An 18,828-nucleotide genomic window follows, 5' to 3' on the forward strand; every position below is an offset into this window, starting at 1 on the left:
ACCCAGAAAAGAAAAGTTGAGAGTGTGATGATTCGTTTAAGTGGAGGGTAAAAGCTGTGTTATTTTTCTTGTTGTCACAGTATCTGTCTGTCAGCCATTAGGGTTAAATGTGAGAGAAAATGGGGAAGAGGAGAGAATAAAGTTGTTTGGAACCAAGAGAAAAAGTTAAAAGAGAAAATGGGTAAAGGAGAAAGAAAAGAAAAGGTTGTTTCTTTCATGTGATTAAAGTTTACTTTAAGGGACTCTTTTGTCTCATTTTGTGGCTTCTTTTAGGTGGACATGAATGGCTAAGGGCCACACCATCACATGGGTTCTGACATTGTTATATCAATGGTATCTGGCTACCATGCACTCCTTTCACTTTCAATTTTTTTAACCTCATTCACAATACATTTCATATATAATATTATATATATATATTTATATGTTTTCTGATTTGTTATTTTACTTAATTAAATGTATGTCCTTTTACATAATTATAACTAGATCTATCAAATAAGTTCCTCTCAATCTCTCCTAAAGATTGAGAGATAACTAGATCTATCAAATAAGTTCCTCTCAATCTCTCCTAAAGATTGAGATACAACGAAATAGTATGGCGATCTAACGGATGAAGTCTTGGTATTTACTTAGAGAAGTTACTAGTTTAAATCGTAATGAAATCGTAAAACTTGTTATTTTGTGAGCGAATTATAAGTCAGACGATAGTTTGTTTATAGTTTATAACTTAGATCATAAATTGCCTCATTCTCTCTTAAAGAATTAGAGACAAGTAGATCTATCAAAATAAGCTAGTTTTGATGAATGGTAGGGTGATCTAATAGATAAACTCTTTTGTATTTTTCGTAGAACTCATTAGTTCAAATCATAACGAAGTTGTGAAATTTGTCACTTTGTAAGTGTATTATGAATTAACATTACTTTATTTATACTATTTGATTCAATGAGTTTAGAGTTTAGTTCATAAGTATGTTGACGGAACTGCGATATTTATATAACTTAATTGATCGCGGTGGCAATTTCGTCTTAAATTATTTTTGATGGGTCTACATGGTTTCGTTGTATTTGAGTGTACTTGAACTCCCTTAACTATTTGCCATGTTCAAAGATGCCCCCTCACCACACAAAAAAACCTCTGTGGGGCTCTCATTTGGATATTCTATTTGCTTTAAAGACTTTGTTGGTGGTTGTGGAGTCTTAATTCAAAAGCTTAACATCACATAAAGTATGTTATGATCTTACCAAATTTTCAATTTAACTCAAAAAAGAAAAAAAAAAGAAAAGAGTTTCGATTCACACAAGTTTTGAAGTTCAATTTCTCTCGAAAATTATATACGTATGACCCGATTTTAGCTTGTTCTAAGTTTATTACCACCAATCGAAATTAAATTCGCGACCAAAATCAAATTAAACTTGAATAAAAAATATAATTTTATGCTTAAAATGAACTTTAAATACTCAAAGCATTTGTTAGATGCCCTGAGAACCAAGATTGGAAATTTAATCAGATTTGATGAGTAAAAACCCAATTTCCAAAAAAAATTAATTAAGGGTTTTTCCATTTTCAAGTTCTAATTACATAAGAAAATATATATATGTATATATATATATATATATATTATACATATATACCCATGTGATGTGAGCGAGGGTTACAATGTCATCATCTTTTTCCCTTCAGTGCAAAATTAAAATTGAGCTGGCCACCTAAAACTTGCAAGTAAAAAGCCCATCTTGTCTCCCAATTTTGTTAATTAATTAAAGCTTAATTAACATTTAATTAATTAACTAATTAATTAATTAATTAATTAATTAATAATGGTTCTTGTTGTAGTATCAAGTGGGATGTCTAAATCATTGTTCAAAAAAAGTAGTGCTGTCCAAATCAATGTAATTTTTGTCCATATGGGCCTCCACTGCCAACTTGATGGTCTTGATCCTTACAATCTACATGGCCCTCCCCTCTCCTTTTTTTTTTTTAAAAAAAAATAATAATATAAAGTTCTTATATACATACGTAAATTTTATTATAAGATCACAAATTAAATTTAATATAAAAACATTTCGATTTTACATAAATTTTTTTTTTATAAATTAATATTTGCCATCTTTAAATATTATAAATCTATTACAAAATGTAGTGGTCTAATTAATTACGTCAATTGAAAAAGGATTAGAAATTAATTAATTTTTTTTTTCAAATATAAAAATTGTTTTAGAACGGTCGTCGAACTCTTGGAGATTTGTTTGTGTGTGACCGAATGCAAGTGGCACGGCGTCGTTTTCGTACTGTTGGATTTTGGGGTCTGCGTTGTCAATTTTCATTCAGAAATTTGAATAGTTGCTGCTGGGCCCAATAATACGTTAAACTAATTACGTAATAATAATAATAATAATAATAAGTTTATGTAATTTGGTTAATGTAATCTAATTTTATTACAGAGAAAAATAATTTGCTATTTTGGTGTTTCAAATATATATTATGTTTTTAATTTAATTAAATGTTTTATAATTATTATAATTAAATTATAAATGTAAAAATATTAAATACTTCAATTCGAAAATTTTAAATTTTGCAAGGTATTTAAATTATGTCAGGAGTCTAAATTCAATTATTAATGCCGATAGCAATAAAATATTAAAATAATTTTTTTAAAAAAATAATAGAAATTAAAAGAATAAAAAAACAATATATTTAAATTAATAATAATAATAATAATAATAATAATAATGATAATGTACAGCCAATAGGCCCGTTCTTTCTCTGTAATTTACCGCAAAAAAATGTTAGAAGACGTCCAAAAAGCTCGACTCCGCCATCCATGGAAATTCAATATGAGGCTGTAGTTTTCTTCCCGCCGTGGCATCTCTCTACGCTCTCTTTCAGCACACAAGCGAAACAAGTAAGTACCCTTCTGTTTAGATCCATCTGTAATTTGGTCTGTCTTGGAGGAATTTAATGAAAACGTAGACTGAACAAAAAGAAATTAAGAGAAGGTTTTTTGCTAATTATCTTCCTGGAGAACAAAATAGACGTTAGTTGTATACACGTACTTTCTCAGGGTTTTCTTGAAATTCTTGGTTTTAGTACTATTCTTTGTCATAATCTTTTTCTTGGTATCGTATTATCTTAAATGTGCTTTGCGTAGTTTAGGGGAACAGAGGTCACTGATGAAAGGATAGTTATGGAAGTAGCTATGGATCAAATTGAATATTGTGCAGCAGATGTGAATTTTGATTGTAATACTCCGAAAGAAGTTGCTTCTTTGGTTCTTTATGCTCGAATATTTTCTTCCAACAAAAACTCCAATCTGCTATTTGGAATTTATGTTGTCGAACCAGATCACGACTTTGAAACTTCACTTGCTTGGTTGTTGAGGAATCCAATATAAGAAAAATTGATTACGGGAAATTATTTTCTTATGGCTGCTGCTTTTTAGCTTTTCTTCGTTTATTGATATTCTGCATATGAGAATAGGGACCTAGGTACTGATTGGGAAGATTTCTTTGTGAATACAAGGCGTTCTTACCTCAACAGAATTTCCCAGCTGTGTCTTTACAAGTAAATCTTTCAGTTATGGTACTAATCAGATGAACAAAAGCTCTGAAGATATTTTCTTCGAGGACCAAAATGTTCATTCATGTTGTCTGTTACTTTAGTGGCATCTCTTTAATCCTTTTTCATTCTTTACTTAGTTCTCTTTTGCTGATTAAATGACAGAAAATGACAGTTTAAACTTGGAGCCGCGTTCTTTAGTAAATATCATCGAAGACAAGGCTGTAAATCCAAAATTACTGACCAAGCTTTGAACTGAAATACTTTCCTGTTGTGTGTTTAATTTGTTCGATTTAGAGTCTCACTAGATAGGATAATCCTCATAACAAACCTAAGCTTTGTCCCAAAAATACTTTTTGTTGTATGCTTAATATGTTCAGTGTAGTATCTCACTCATAGTAGCAAGACTATCTGTTCACAGGATTTAAGCAGATATTAAGACTTCCTCATCATTTTTAATGCATTTACACTTTTTTGTTTTTCCATATTAATTATTTCTTGTGGTGTTTAAGCAATTACTTTTCTTCTGCTAGAAACATGTATTTTGGACTATGGTTTTTTCTAGCTTGTAATATTCAGTTTTTAACTTAGATTTAATATTAGAGGTCACATTTGAGGGCCATATGATATCATAAGAGGAATCCCCAGTTTCACCTTTTGGTTGAACAACTCAGACTCCAACCCAGATTTTTGTCAAACACTGTTAATTTAATCTCATACTTTTAATGACTAAGAGCTTCTGTTCTTCCAACAGTATTAGTGTTTCTAAAGGAAGCACAGAAATGAGTTACCATTCTCAGAATTGAAATACACTAATGTAATAGGTCAGGCAAGAGTCTCCATAATTTGGTCAAGTTAGTGAGAATGATTTTGTCAAGGAAGTTATGTTTAGTTTGGTATTCATATGTTGAAGTGCATTCTTCTGCTTAAGCTACGTTCAGTTTCCTTAGGGTAGTTCTAGAATTTTCTGTTGCAGATAGAATACACTGCTCTGGTTTTCTCCTATTGTGACATAGATGTATCAGGGTTGCTTGTAAGGGTTGTCCAGCAGCTGTACTTCAACATTTTTTTGGAGTGAAAATATTAAGTAGCAATTGATCTCCAGGTTTGAATTTCTTCCTTAACTCAAAATTAGTTGGTTTCTATGACAGGCTCTCTCTTGTATCTAAATAGGCCAGAAAGTTAGAAAAGTCGGACACTCTAACTCTTAGAGCTTTTAGTAATTAAAGTCATAATTGGATCCAAAACTAGAGACCAAAAACTATTCAATTTCTCATATCTTCTTGCTGTGTTGTCTTATATGCTGTTCTGTCTTTGGCTAAAGTTAGACTTGTGGTTCCAGATAATGTGTCTTTTGTTCAACTGTCCACCTTTTGATTCCGCAGAAGATTAGTGCCTATTTGATCCGGACTTCTGCTTTTATTTTTACTGCCAGAAAGCAGAAGACTGTTAGGAGCTTCAGACATGTACTCCGCTGTTAACTTGTGTGAGATGGTGAATGAGAGATAGAAGGTTTTAGAGATGAGTAGAAAGGAGAGAAAAGAGAGTCTTTAGTGTTGGAATGAGAGAGGAGCAGGAAATGAGAAGGTGAGAAGAGAATTTTTAGAAGGATTCTAGAGACTGCTAATTAATTCAGAAAAGTTGGTTGGCAAATTGTAGTATGCCACCATTTGGTACAGTCTTCATATTTCTACTTTCACCAGTACAAGAGCAGAAAATCCAACAGGACAAAGTAGCAAAACAGAAAATTCTGATAGTACCACCGACAGCTGTATAACTAACCAGCTAACAAATCCTGAAAGAAAAATCTTTTATGCTGTTATCCTTAATAGGGGAATTGCATTAGATCTAGAAGGGCCCTTGCATGCATGTACCTAATAGAACTGAAAATAGCAACAAAAGAAACTGAAAACATTCACTTTATCTGCAGACAGATATGAATAAAAAGATTAACGGGACAAAGCACATTATGTTTTGATCGCATAAGATTCCAACTAAGTATGCCCATTTACTTACTTCCTGTGGGCTTCTTTGCTATCAATGCATCGTATTCCTCTTTCATACTGTTGTATTTCTCACTCAACTTCTTGAAGGTTTCTTTTTTCTCTTCTGGAACTTGCTTGTTAGTCTTCTCTAACCGGAGCTTTACAGATTCAATTTGTCTTTTTAGCCCCTGAATCTTCAATGTCTTCTCCTCATTTTCTTTCTGTAGGATTTCCAACTCTGATGGCTTGTTGGCTGAAATCTCTGAGGAGATTCAAATTAAATGAAGGTATATTTCTTTGTTGAACTATATTTCTTATTATCAGAAATTTGAGAATTGAGATGCCAGATCAACTTAACTTACAATTTTGATAGAGTTCAATGACTTAACTTTATTGAGATATTAGAAAAATGGTTAACAAAAGGTAACAATAAAGTTTCTCACAAAAGGTAACAATATAGTCTCTCACTATTATTGCTGAAAAGAATGCATAAACAGTTTGGAATCTTGATGTGTCTTCCACTTGGCCATGTTTAACGTTATCCAGGGGAAAGAAAAATGCTGTCAATTATTTATCTTTAGGTAAATATAACTACATGTATATTCTAATAAGAGAATATGTGTCATGAAAAACCTATTTATCTGACAAATGCATATAAAACAAGAGTAGAAAATGTTGCTACCTGGGAAATTGTATGAACTGCCAGTGTTACCTTCCATGACTCGACAGCTTCCTGGGGAAAAAGGCGGCTGTGACATTATAAGCCGTATAATAGAAGGAATAAGAATATTTTATTCTTGCTAGCTGAACTATTTATGCTTAACTAAAGAGAAAATGGTTAGAAAATTTTGTTCCTGCTCACTGAACCTTCTATGGTTTCTGAACCAGATTGTAGTAAGAGAATATGAGCTATGAAAGAAATTATTTATCCGACATATATGAACATTCTATGATGATTAAAGACTTAGTATTCCTTTATACAGTTCATCTCTCTTATATATATTGCCTTTTAAACACATGCACTATGCCTAATCCTTATCATACTCTGTTTCTCTTTCTCCAGGACCTATCTATCTAATTGAAGCTCCTCTAGAGAAAGAAAACGCATAGAGCTGAACAGTGGTGGCATCATAAAGCAGTTCCATGGACGAAGGTCCTGACTTTCTACGTGGTAACATGTTCTGTCTTCGTATTTTCTGTTTGTTTTTTTTTTTAATTAAAAAAAAAACCACTGTGGGAGTCCAAATTTACTTTGGTATTTTCCCATTCAATGCACAATTTTCAGTCACGTATAACCTAAAGTATTTCTTAATATTCTTGGACTTAGCCTACCAGAGTACAAAGGGAATAAAATCTTGGACCACCACCCTGAGATGGGAGGACGGTGGCATAATGCCCAATGGAAATGAATTTGTATTGAGAATAGTCAAAAACCAGCTCTAGCACCCTACAGCGAGCATCACAACTTTTCTTTTGAAACAGCATGTTAAATTACATGTAATAATGGGAAAAAAATACCATAAAATGAAAAATGAGTGGAGAACAAATTACCCGAATAATGAAGAAAGAAGCCTAAGAGGGAGAACGGTGGGAAGGTTGCAATCGAGTATTTGGTTACGGTGAAGGGTAGGGATTTGGGAAAATTTTTTCCAGAAAATCCAAAATGAAAAAAAAAAAATTGAATAATAACAAAATATATCGGCTGACCAAAAGGTGTAATTTGGGTCACTTTATACAACTCAATAGCCCAACCTGATCTTTTAAACCAGTATCGGACAGGATACGGTTTTTCCAGCTTGTACATTTGAGATGGGCTGAACCTTGAGCAATCTGATTTCACACTATCTATATTTGTAAAGATATCTCGATCACATCCAGAACTTCTCTTTCTATCGTTTGTTCTATATTTGGAACATAAAATGGATATGATTTTCCATCTTCAAACTATAGCAGTCTGTATTATTGTATATCTTAGAAGGGTGAATTTTGCTTCTAGTTAGAAATAAATCATGCAAAACTACTCCTGGAGGCATTAGCTTAGGTATAACATGTATGAATCATGAGAAAAAGTACAAGGGAAGACTTGAAAATGTTCAAAGAACTAGCACTTTGGTACATTAAAATATATTCTAATCATTACTTTTACAATTTATATGTGGTTATTCATAGAAGGATGCACGAGAAAGGGTGTCTTTTTAGTAATCAAGTATGAAAAAAAAAAAAATCTTCTAGAGAACACTAAAAATAAATTTTATCCTTTTCAAACTTCATCCGCATTTTAACTATCATTTCCTATATCATTTTTACATTACGTAGTTTACGTGTTTTTATTTTTGACATAAGTTTACGTGTTTTTATGAATAAATGTGTAGAAATTAGAAAAATATTCATGTATTAAATAGAGGCCAAATATTCCAAAAGACATATGAAGATGTTGCAGAACAAAGTATGAATTAGCTCATGAGTACTCAAAAACCAGTACAAACATTGATAGTAGGGCTTCTATATTATAACTGCTGTCAGTCATGAACTTAATCCTTGCACTAATGGCTGCCATTTATTTGGCACTTGTGCAAAATAAATAATGAATTAGTCAATGAATAAGCAAATTCAGTAAAAAAAAACCATTTAAGAGATAAAACAAATGGCATAAACGAAAATAAAAAGGACGTACAGGGAGAGGAATAATTTTTAGACAATTTGTGTAGAAGAAAGAAAATCTAGAAACAAAATACCATTGAATTTTTATTGTTTTTAAGATCTAAATAATTCTTCAGTTGTCTGATGCATGTTTGACACGTCTTTAACAGGATATCCTTGGTGATATAATGAGCACCACTACACATGATCATTGCAGCATAAATACAGCATATACAATACTACACCAGGATATACCAGCACTGTAGGTTATTAAGAATTGTTTTCTATTCATTATGCATAAGGTGTTGTTGTCTAGGTTAGCTCCTTTACATGTCAACTAATCCACCTAGCTGACTATCTATTTCCTAAGTAGGAAATCTGAGGAATTGTCTAAGATTCTAACTGGATGACTTTTGAGAAAGCAAATCTCATCTGCTTCCTTGAGCAAAATGCATATGGTTAACATATGAAGCAAATAGGAACTTTTCGTAATGTACTTTTATGTTGGTTACTAGTGCATATCACACCTACAAACCTCCATGGAACTGTAAAACTTGTTACTTCCTATTTCCTACAATGCCTGCTAATAGTTACATTGCTAAATATATTTCTATAGGTTTTTTCTACCCATGATGACTTCTAGGTTAACACATGAAGCTAAAACAAAAACTTTGTAAATTGGAACAACTTTTTAGGTGAGAATTTTACAGTGTTGAATGATAAACTAACCTCTCAGTCAATGTAACACCTCAAGCAATACAACTTCTCTTTCCTTTGAGGTGGCTCTTACACTGAAAAAAAAGTCTTTGTGAGGTATGCGAGTGAATTGCGAGTTCTTTTCAGTTTATATCTACAAGGTATATCATGCAGGTTGGCTACTTGGCATATGAGCAAAATATAGCCCCAAAACACAGAAAAACTATGGTCATGGCATCTTCCTATGACAGGAAAAAAGAAATTGCAGCCGTAGATTCTGGTACAGAGATTTGCTGGGCCATTGATGTGGAAGTCTCTCTCGTCCTCACATCATTTTCCCCCTCATTCTGCTGTCTGTACTTGCAAGAATCAGAATAATAGTGCTTGCTTTGCAACAAGCCACAGGACTTTTTTCAACGAAAGCTGATCTCATGCAAAACAAGTAAGCAACCTCACCAAGTTTGTCCTTTTCTTGAAGCCTTTGTTTTCGAGTCATTCTGGGCTGCTGGCCATGCTGATGATGGGACCCCATGGGATCATGCCCTACAACATCGGGGCAGTGGGCTACCTTTTTAGGGCATACCCTCTTGCTATATCAAGCAGATTCTCATGTTCTTGAGCTGTACGGCTTATTCCCATATTTGTGTGATTGTATTATCCTGATTTCGTTTTGGGAGGGAAAAACTTTGGTTCCCAGAATGGACCCATCAGGTGAAATTTGGTTTTGATGCCAAGTTTCCTCTCCCATGCTTTCCCATGTCTTTCTCTCTTGTATTTTTATGCTTCCCTTCATAGTTGGAATCATTGATGGGTTGCAACATGATTGGACTGGCTTGAATTCATCTAACGCCAAACACTGCCTAAAGTACACCCGTACATGATTATGTAAACCATATAAACATGAAACCTATATATATACACTGATAATCATCATCATATTCGTTATTCACCAAGGAGCTTGAATGGAAGTGATGGTACATTGTGTTCTATTTAAGTTAGAGTTTTGTTCAAATACTTTAATTTTACATTATAGAAATATAAGAATATAGTATAAGCTTTATAGAATTTTGAACAAAAATAACATCTGTTTCAATACCTAATTCGAATTAGATTTTTTTTTTTTTAATTTCTTTAGTAACTACCATGTGAAAAGATATTTTTATCATTGTAGAACTAAATATATTAATAAAATTTATATAATTATATATTGAATGTATAAATTATGATAATTGACATAATTAAAATATAAAAATTGAATAAAAATAAAATATTCTGAATCAAAATAACCCACCAGTTTTAACTGATATGATGTTAATTATAATTATAATTATAATTATTATCTAACTAATAACTTTATCAATGCAGTCAATCCATACAGAGAAAAACATTCTCTTCAGGTATTCAATTTCACATATTACTAAAACTGCATATTTTTGTAAATTGAAGGAGATTCAATTTAATTAATTTTGTTAATTTTACTTATCGCTTTAATTTTTGCAAAAAATAATTAAAAAATAGCAAAAACCCAACAAAATAATATTTAAAAAAACATATAAAAAAAAAATATATATATATATATATATATATATATGTGTGTATATAATTTTTGTAGTGCAGTTTTCAGTCCCAGTGGCCACTACTCATCAGGTACTTATCTGCTTTGCGGGCACCAGTAACTAATGCTGGAAGTGCTTCAAATATTACAAGCAAAAGAGTAAATATTCCTTTCTCCATAAGTAATTACAAGAAAGGTGTTGGCTGAAATTATTTTATTACTTCTGGTCCGGAATTTAGTATGTTATTAATTTTAAAATTTAAAAAAATTTATAAAAATCTAGTTTTAAAATTAATAAAATTTAATTTAATGTAAAATTATGAAAAAAAAAATAGATTGAGAACGAAATTGAAAATAATTTTGAGAAAAATGTATAAAAATTTAGGTTCGAAATGTATTTTTAAAATAAAAATCGAAAATTAGGGATCATAACGTAATTAAAAAAAATTACGTCACGTAGAACTGCCCAGTCAGCAACTTCGATGAACCGAAACATACTGCGTGGTAAGGCACACTGACTCGATGCCACACGGGAGGCCACACTGGCGATTCATGTCCCGCGATCGGAAGCGTTTCCACGCACGATCGGACGATCGTGATTAAATGCGATTAATGGGACAAATTCATTCCCTCTTTAAATATTATCGGATGGTCTTCGGTGAACCCCTTCTCGTTTCTCGTTTTGTGCAATTTTTCTACCATTATATTTACCGTTTTGTTTTCTACAGATTAACAGAAGAAAAACACCTAACTGGGAAGGTGAACCGACGGAGCTACCGCACCAAAAAATCTCACCACTGGTAGGTTTTTGTTGTTTTGACTTTTTTTGGCTAACCGAGATCCCCTAACGTGTTTTCTCGCAGTAATGGATTTAAAACCGGCCAAAACTGACCGAAAAAAATCAAGGCAAACTGCCGCCACGGGCGGCTGTGCTGTCGTCGGAGCACGGTGGCCAGAATCTCGAATTTGGTCAGAAAAAGTTTTTAATATCGATTTTGAGTTTTTGGGGTATTTTTAGGTACATAAAGTGTGTTTTAATATCCATAGAAAAATTTAGAAAACTCGAGGGCCACCAGTAGGTACAGCAGGAAGTTCGGTATTTTGGACACTGATTCGAGTAAAAATCTTTCACCTTATTTTCTGTTATGGAATTGAAGCTTAATAATCGATAATATGATATTTTGTGTAATTTAGAAAATTTTGAGAATAATTATAGGTTACTAATGGAGGCGGAACTAGTTAGTTCTTTATTTGTATGTTTAATTGATTGTTGAATTTATAATTTTAAATACATGATAATATACCGAAATAGTTGAATGATTCAGTTGTGCTTCCTTGATATATATATTGCTTATCTTGTGTGATTTACGGTTGATTTGTGAAATTGGTAATTAATATGCAAACAAAAAACTATTTGGTCATGTGTATTAATGAATAGTAGTCTTACTGGATATTTTAGGAGATAGTGGATGGACCGGGTATATAGAAAACCCTAATGTGAACACTACCTCATACCAGACGGGGTATGAGGACAACCTAATTCACTACCATACTGGATAGGGTATTGAGGGATTGTATTTTTGGTATTCATACCGCACTGGGTACAAAGACGGCCGGTTAGTTGACAATGTTAGATCACCCATAGTGGGACATCCTTATGGGCCATTCGGATACCAGTAAGCAAATAAAAAGAAAAAGTGATTGCTATTGCTCACTTAAAAATGAGATTAAAATGTTATTTGAGTTATTATATTTTTATAAATCGATTTTGAAAATCTCGTAACAGTAAATATATATAATAAATGGTTTTCTTTATGATAAACGAATTTACTTAAATTAAGAACTCCATTGGTTATTTTTATGATTTTTACCAACCTTTAGTTTCTATATCGGTAAGTAGTGTGATATTCTTATTAAGTTAGTGTAGCTCATCCTTTCATTAACTATTTCAGATCAAAAGGACTAAGATCCATATTTCGATCAATAAGAGAATTGTGAATAGTTCACTACCGGACTCCCTTCAAAAGTTAGTAAAGATCGTCCTAAAATGTTCAATTATTTGTCTTTTGTGTATTTATTTGATTTTCGTTTATTCTTTTAAAATAGATATTCTTATAAATATATTGGGCATTCTAAATTGTTATGTAAAAAATAAAAACTTTAAATTCTATTATTTTATTTTCACATTTAATTTATGACTATATTTTCTTTTAAGTTTTGAATCTCTACAACTTTATACTAAAATTTTGTTCTTGTTAGAATTTTTTTTTTAAGTTAAGAAAATTTAAATTTTTATTAACTTCACTCACTCCCAAATTAACAACTTAAAGTATTTTTAAATAAAATTACGTTAAATTCAAATTTCTTAAAAATAATCTACCATTATATAGAAAATAAATATAAATCAAATTTTTTAAAAAATAGATTCACACTAATAATATAATTTTAAAAAATAAATATATTTTAAATCTAATTAAAAATAAATTTTATTTAAATTTAAACTAATAAATAAAGTAAATTATAATTTTTACATTTATTTTCAACAAATTTTATTTTTTAATTTCTATTATTAAAATCTTTACAATTTAAATAAAATAAAATAATAATTATTATTAAATTTATTATTTCCATAGATTTATGTCTAAATTCCCAATGCATTTTTATTTTCAAGCATAATATATATACATATATATATATATATGTAAGTAAACAAAAGCTAACTGGTATGTTGGGTAGGAAAGGAAGAATGTTTAGGAGGATCCAGCAACGTTTATATTTATAGATGAGATGACAAAGCCCTAGTTGGGAGGAGGGATAAACAGTAGAAAATAGAAAAAAGCCCTAGCTGGGAGGAGGGGTAAAAAGCAGAAAACAGAAGGAAAAAAACCCTAATCAGAAAAATTACTTATCTTCTAAGTATTTCCATATGCATTTTTCGCTGTTAGCGGTATTTTGTATTCATCAAAATCATCTGGATCTACTCTTCACTCCAAGCTGCTTCTATAATCTGCCTATACATCTACTCCATTCTTCTTCCCTGTGTTTGCTTCTCTACTTTCTGCATCCAAATAGTGTGTGTGTGTATATATATATTATATGCCTTAACATTAACAATTTATGATTGGCAATTACTTAACATGCTTACCTTTTATTAACTACATTTTGATAACTTCATGCCCATGATTAAAACCTGAGAAAACAACAATTAACAATTTATATAATATAGAGAAATTAATAAAAAAATCAAGGGGCAGAAGCTAGAATACACCACCTTGGCATTTAGGAGAAAAGAAAAACCTACGGAGAAACCCTTTCATCGGAAGTTATGGGCTTTCCGGATGAGGAAGATGTAGAAGAAGTTGTAGTGTTCTCCTTCACTTCGACCAAAGCAGTGTGGTGATTTTTGATGGATTGCATGGGAGGGAAGAGGTTATCAGGGAGAACATGCTCTAAACTGCCCCCTTCATTTCTAAGAAAGGCAAAAAAAATTCAAATTTGAGAAGCAAGTAGACTGAAAAAACAAATAAGAACTGTAAAACCCCATCATAGTAACTGTTGAATAAACCTCAAGTTATGGAATTATATGAGAAGGCAATTTTTAGAAATTTTATGTTCCATAAAGTTCAGGTCAATCATACTTTTCATGGACAAAGCTTCCCTCTTGGCTATTGCCACAATCGTTATCATTAACTCGACCTGAATTTTCTTCTGCCTGAATCTGCTCTTTGGCAGTAACAGTTATTGTGGGATCGGTTGCAGCTGAGCTATCACTGCAGGCTGCCAGAAAGGATCTTGCAAGTTAACTAAAGCATATATTTAGAGGAATATGCACTACTCTACTGCTTATCAGCTAACCTTCTTCTAAGCCTTCTTGGTTGATACGTACAGAAGGAAGAACATTTTGGTTGGCAGTGGCAGACGGGTAAAGAGGAGAACCAACAGAGTGACTGCATTGGTGATGGTGGATATATTCACGTTTCAATTCAGGAAGTTGCAGATTCATAAACCTTCTCCTGTGGAGTTCAATGGCTTGCTGAAGATCAGCCTGCTCCTCTAATTTTCTTCTCAACAACATCTCCGGTGTGTTGTTGCATGCTATCTTTGCCCCTGATAAGAGAAGAAACAATATCTTCTAAGGTAAAAAAAAAATGAAAATAAATAATGATCGGACAAAGCAAACTAGTTTTCTGTTTCTTCCCATATCCTTCTGAAATGCATTCGCAGAGCAAAATTCCAGAGAAAGATGCATTCACTTACCAAGATGAAATTCATAAGGCTCTCGAGCATCAATCCCCAAAGGGCTAGAAGGTGAAAAATTTCCCCTTTCCATCTGCTGTTGTTGTAAATGCTGCTGCCTCCTGAAGTTTTCCACTAAAAATTAGACATTAAGGGAAGACAACGTAAAAATAAATGAGATATTAAAGTTAGAAAATTCCATACTTGTCTGGGACTTTTCCCTTTTCCTTGTAGGGCTTGACAAGAACACGTGAATCGCATATAAAGTGAGGGTTTCCTCTAGCCAATATGTGCTTTACAGTCTCCGGGTGATGAAATGTGACAAACCCAAACATTCTCTTTTGCTGATAGGGAATCCTCACATCTTGCACTGGTCCAAAAATGCTTTAAAAATATAAAACAAAATTATGCTGTTAAAGCCCTCACTTTAGGAAAATAAAAATCCCTAGTAACAGGAAAAAAACAAAACGACATAATTTTTTAAAAGAGATGAATAACCTCATAAGGAAACTTCAAGCGGTTGTAATTACCGAAGAAGACAGCTATCATTGTTTTTATTCCTTGCATCAAAAGGGAAAATCCTAAACATGGAGAAATACTTCTACAACTTTTTTTATTCAATCCCAACTCCATAACAATATATGTATTCTAGGACAACGTTGCAACTTCAACCCGAAACTAATGTCTTATCAATGGCCTTCAATCAATTACCATTTCAGCACTTCGATATGCATTTATATGTAGCTATCACCCATCAAGGACTACCTTGTAACTCAAAAAATTACCATGCATGGACTACATATGGCTTCTTTACATAAAAGGACATGTTCAAAAAGGGATGGCTCCATCAATACAACAGGGTGTATTTAAATATAGCTGTTAGATTTTCCAAATATTTCAGAGGTTGTTATATGAAAAACCAAAGTCTTTGTTAGCTTCTCTTAAGATTAACCCTCCTAAAATAAATATAATAACCAAGAACTCAAGTTTCCGATATGTAAGCCAATTCCACGTGTTGCGGAATCCATGCAAGTGTTCCTTCTTAGAACGGTTGTGGACTTGCTGGCATACCACGATCTTATCCAAGTGACATTTCCTAAAAGACTACCATAATCAGGTTCTGTAAAAAAGCATGTTCCTTTATGATAACTGCTTAAGAAAAGTGTTTATTTTATTATAGAAGATGGTACTCAATTCACTAAAATGGTATTTGGATAAAAATTAGTATGTAGAAAGATAATCATTTGGTGCTAGGAGTAATCAACTGAAATCCACAAGCATACAACAAACCATAAACATTTAATAAGCCATAAGCTGTTTACATAAAATTCATGGGTCTATAGAGATACTATTACATAAGTTACCTGAAGTAATTCGAAACATCTTCATCTTTGAAAGTGCTTTCAGCCGGAAATGTCAAGTAGATCTGTCTGGAAGCAGAGTTAGACCTATCTGCCAATACCATTCCCAAAACATCATTCCTAGCGAACCGACCTGCACCATGCCGGTAACCCTCTTCACACATCATCAATGCTGGGACCCTGCAATTCATCAATACAACCAAATAACACGAAGAATTAATATATGACCCTTAAAATAAGTTCAAATTAAACAAGTTCATATTCATCATGGTAATAATAAGCTTGCAGCAGCAACAATGAGCAAAAGTTCAACTGGGTGCTCTCCTCAGAATATAACCTTGTGGTTAGTTTGACTAAAACCCTAATAAAGAAAAACAAGTTAGATGATAGTTTAGTAAATTGCATTGTCCTACATTAACATTATATTGCCATTCGAGAACCAAGAAAGCAAAATGAATCACCTATGGTCATTTTGTGGATGCAAGAGGAAATTCAAGCCCTTTCCAAATGGAAACTGTGAGACTCCGGCCATGAACTGGGCTGCAGCCAATCTTTGCTGCTGAGAGGCCCTAAGTCTCATTATATCCTCATGCGACTGCTGATACAGATACTCCAATTTACCCGGCGAACACAATAAACCCTCATTCACATCCACATTATCCCCAAAACCACCATGCAAGAACTTGCAGTTATCCCCATTTTTGCAGAACCCTCTGCTGTAATACAGGCAATGCTTATAGCCCATATCAAACCCTCCTTCCTCCGAACCGGAACACGCATCACTCGCAGAGAAACTCCTCCTGTGCAGCTGAGCGTCTCCGTTGTTCAATGAGTAACCAAAATGAGAACTTGGATCCACAACTTCCTCAGTCTTTGAGGACGAGTCGTTAAGAAACGAAAGATAATCGTTCATCCTATGCTCGTCGAGACAATCACCAGCGCCGCCGGTATCGTCAGCAGACCCGCCGGTCTTCGGCGGACCCAATACTGACCCACCAGCACGAATATTATCGTAAGAAAGAAAAGGACTCGACTTTGGACTGTTAACTGACCAGGAGCTTGACGAGTCCAAAAACCCATCACCTATAACCCCCGGAGAAGTGTGTGTCAATGGGTTTCCAGCACTGGTACTGCTACTGGTACTGGGTCTTGATATGGGGTTTAACGGAGATGGAGAAGGTGGCGTAACCGTTGAAGCTAAGGTGCTCGAAAGAAGTCCCAAGTCAGTCTTCGCCTTGAAAACAAACGACTGTAGAAGTGTCTCCGGACCAAACGCCAGACGCATCAAATCTCTCTTATCCGGGTCATGTATCAGCAAATACCCCATGATTTTCGAAACGTTTTCGGGGTCTAAACTCTTAATTTTCGTGAATAGTACACTCGTTGGATCATATGGATCCATGGCTACTACTTCTTTCTCTACTTCTTTCTTTTCTGGGATTCTCCTGTTTTTTCTTTCTGGGTTTCAGTTCAAGTCAGAGAGACGAGCTACAAGGAAAAGAAAGCTGAAGTAAGTTCTTCTTCTTCTTCTTCTTCTAATGGAAGTTTTTTATTTGGTTTTATCTATTAAGCGAACAGAAAGAAAAATAAGACGAAATTCTTGGATAGGGTTCGAAGTGAAACCAGAGCGGGCTTGCGAGGGTGAAGTTGAACTTGCCCTCTTTGTTTCTTAGTTTTTGCTTTTGTTTTTCTTTTTCCTTTTTTCCTGCTTTCGTCTTCTTCTTCTTTCTACAGTTTTATTAGAGATACAGACGGACCTATGGCAACACCCAAGAAAATGCCATCATATAACACACACACACACACACACACACACACACACACACACACACACGTATATATAATTCGTTCAGTAATATCTGTTTAATTTCAAAAAAGGAATAAGAAGACGAAGAAGAAGAAGAAGAAGAAAATGATGTCCATTTGACTCCTGCTTTAATTAGTTCTTACTTAGTTTTTTAAATACAAACTTAGCAATATAATTTTATTAAATAGTCGTTTATAGAAATATAATATTTGGTATATTTATGTATACAAAAAATAATGTAGGTGTGAATCTTTCAAATTTAATTAATACATGGTTTAAATTTTCATTTAATGCTAAAATGGGAAATATAATAATTGGCTTGTCCAATATGTTTTTTTGTCTGCCAATTTAATTATTCCATTATATCATAGTGAACAAAAATTATATAGTTTTTCATAATGATTTATTAATTATAAAACAACAAAATTTATTAATTAAAATAAATTGATTTTTTGACTTGTAAGTAAAGTTTAGAGTTTAAAATTTTTAATATATATATATATAAGTATTTGCCCTTAATTATATTAAATAGAAACTTAGGTAAACAATATAATGATTTGATTTTAATTTATGGTAATAATTTGTAATATTTGCTTACAACTAGGTTGCCTAATTCGTGTTACAATTATTGGCAAATCATTTATTTTATATCGTACCATTTTTATATTTACGTACATACATAAGTTTGTGTAATGATATCACTGTTTTTTTTTTTTTTAATTAGAAATGATTCCCTATTTTTGGGCATGCAATACAACTTATGTTTGATATATACGTATGTGTGTGTGTGTATATATATATATATAATGGGTTGTATAAATAATAAGCAAAACATATATTTTTAGTTATTTTGGGAAATAACCAATCACAATAATTATGCAAATATATTTAGTATGTGAAATTTTTATTTTAAATGGTACCCTTTATATATATATATATTATTTTATTTATAATATATTATTTACATCAAAGTTCATAAAAAAAAAAAAATT

The 18,828-nt window shown here is 32.5% G+C and overlaps 2 protein-coding genes and 1 long non-coding RNA gene across 9 annotated transcripts; 1 reads left to right on the forward strand and 2 right to left on the reverse strand.

Moving 5' to 3' along the window:
• The first annotated feature begins 2,744 nt into the window (after positions 1 to 2,744).
• Positions 2,745 to 9,826, forward strand: LOC110811877 (uncharacterized). 3 transcript variants are annotated; one of them, XR_002539225.2, is made up of 5 exons: positions 2,745 to 2,903; positions 5,769 to 5,828; positions 6,605 to 6,712; positions 8,352 to 8,443; positions 9,052 to 9,826. It is a non-coding gene; the product is annotated as an uncharacterized LOC110811877 (long non-coding RNA). The 3 variants fall into 3 exon arrangements; XR_002539223.2 differs by having other exon boundaries at positions 2,746 to 2,903; positions 8,352 to 9,826; XR_015817560.1 differs by lacking the exon at positions 8,352 to 8,443 and having other exon boundaries at positions 2,746 to 2,903.
• LOC148266595 (uncharacterized) lies at positions 5,190 to 9,045 on the reverse strand. 2 transcript variants are annotated; one of them, XM_088215007.1, is made up of 4 exons: positions 8,911 to 9,045; positions 6,224 to 6,274; positions 5,573 to 5,803; positions 5,190 to 5,439 (listed from the first exon to the last, which is right to left on the reverse strand). In XM_088215007.1, the coding sequence occupies exons 2-4, from the start codon at positions 6,258 to 6,260 to the stop codon at positions 5,405 to 5,407; spliced, it is 303 nt and encodes a 100-aa protein (XP_088071133.1). In that variant the 5' UTR covers positions 6,261 to 6,274; positions 8,911 to 9,045; the 3' UTR covers positions 5,190 to 5,404. The 2 variants fall into 2 exon arrangements, with proteins under 2 accessions (XP_088071133.1, XP_088071134.1); XM_088215008.1 differs by having other exon boundaries at positions 6,224 to 6,290; positions 8,911 to 9,003.
• A 3,355-nt stretch (positions 9,827 to 13,181) lies between the features above and the next one.
• Positions 13,182 to 17,826, reverse strand: LOC110811905 (zinc finger CCCH domain-containing protein 55-like). 4 transcript variants are annotated; one of them, XM_022038532.2, is made up of 10 exons: positions 17,653 to 17,825; positions 16,491 to 17,517; positions 16,033 to 16,209; positions 14,873 to 15,052; positions 14,690 to 14,790; positions 14,288 to 14,539; positions 14,071 to 14,209; positions 13,734 to 13,901; positions 13,578 to 13,622; positions 13,182 to 13,490 (listed from the first exon to the last, which is right to left on the reverse strand). In XM_022038532.2, the coding sequence occupies exons 2-9, from the start codon at positions 17,429 to 17,431 to the stop codon at positions 13,616 to 13,618; spliced, it is 1,965 nt and encodes a 654-aa protein (XP_021894224.1). In that variant the 5' UTR covers positions 17,432 to 17,517; positions 17,653 to 17,825; the 3' UTR covers positions 13,182 to 13,490; positions 13,578 to 13,615. The 4 variants fall into 4 exon arrangements, 3 of the variants coding, with proteins under 3 accessions (XP_021894224.1, XP_021894223.1, XP_021894225.1); XR_002539228.2 differs by having other exon boundaries at positions 13,704 to 13,901; positions 16,491 to 17,824; XM_022038531.2 differs by having other exon boundaries at positions 16,491 to 17,825.
• Positions 17,827 to 18,828: the final 1,002 nt, after the last annotated feature.

Source organism: Carica papaya, chromosome 3 (assembly GCF_054855325.1).
Source record: "Carica papaya isolate Zhongbai chromosome 3, ASM5485532v1, whole genome shotgun sequence".
Taxonomy (NCBI): Eukaryota; Viridiplantae; Streptophyta; class Magnoliopsida; order Brassicales; family Caricaceae; genus Carica; species Carica papaya.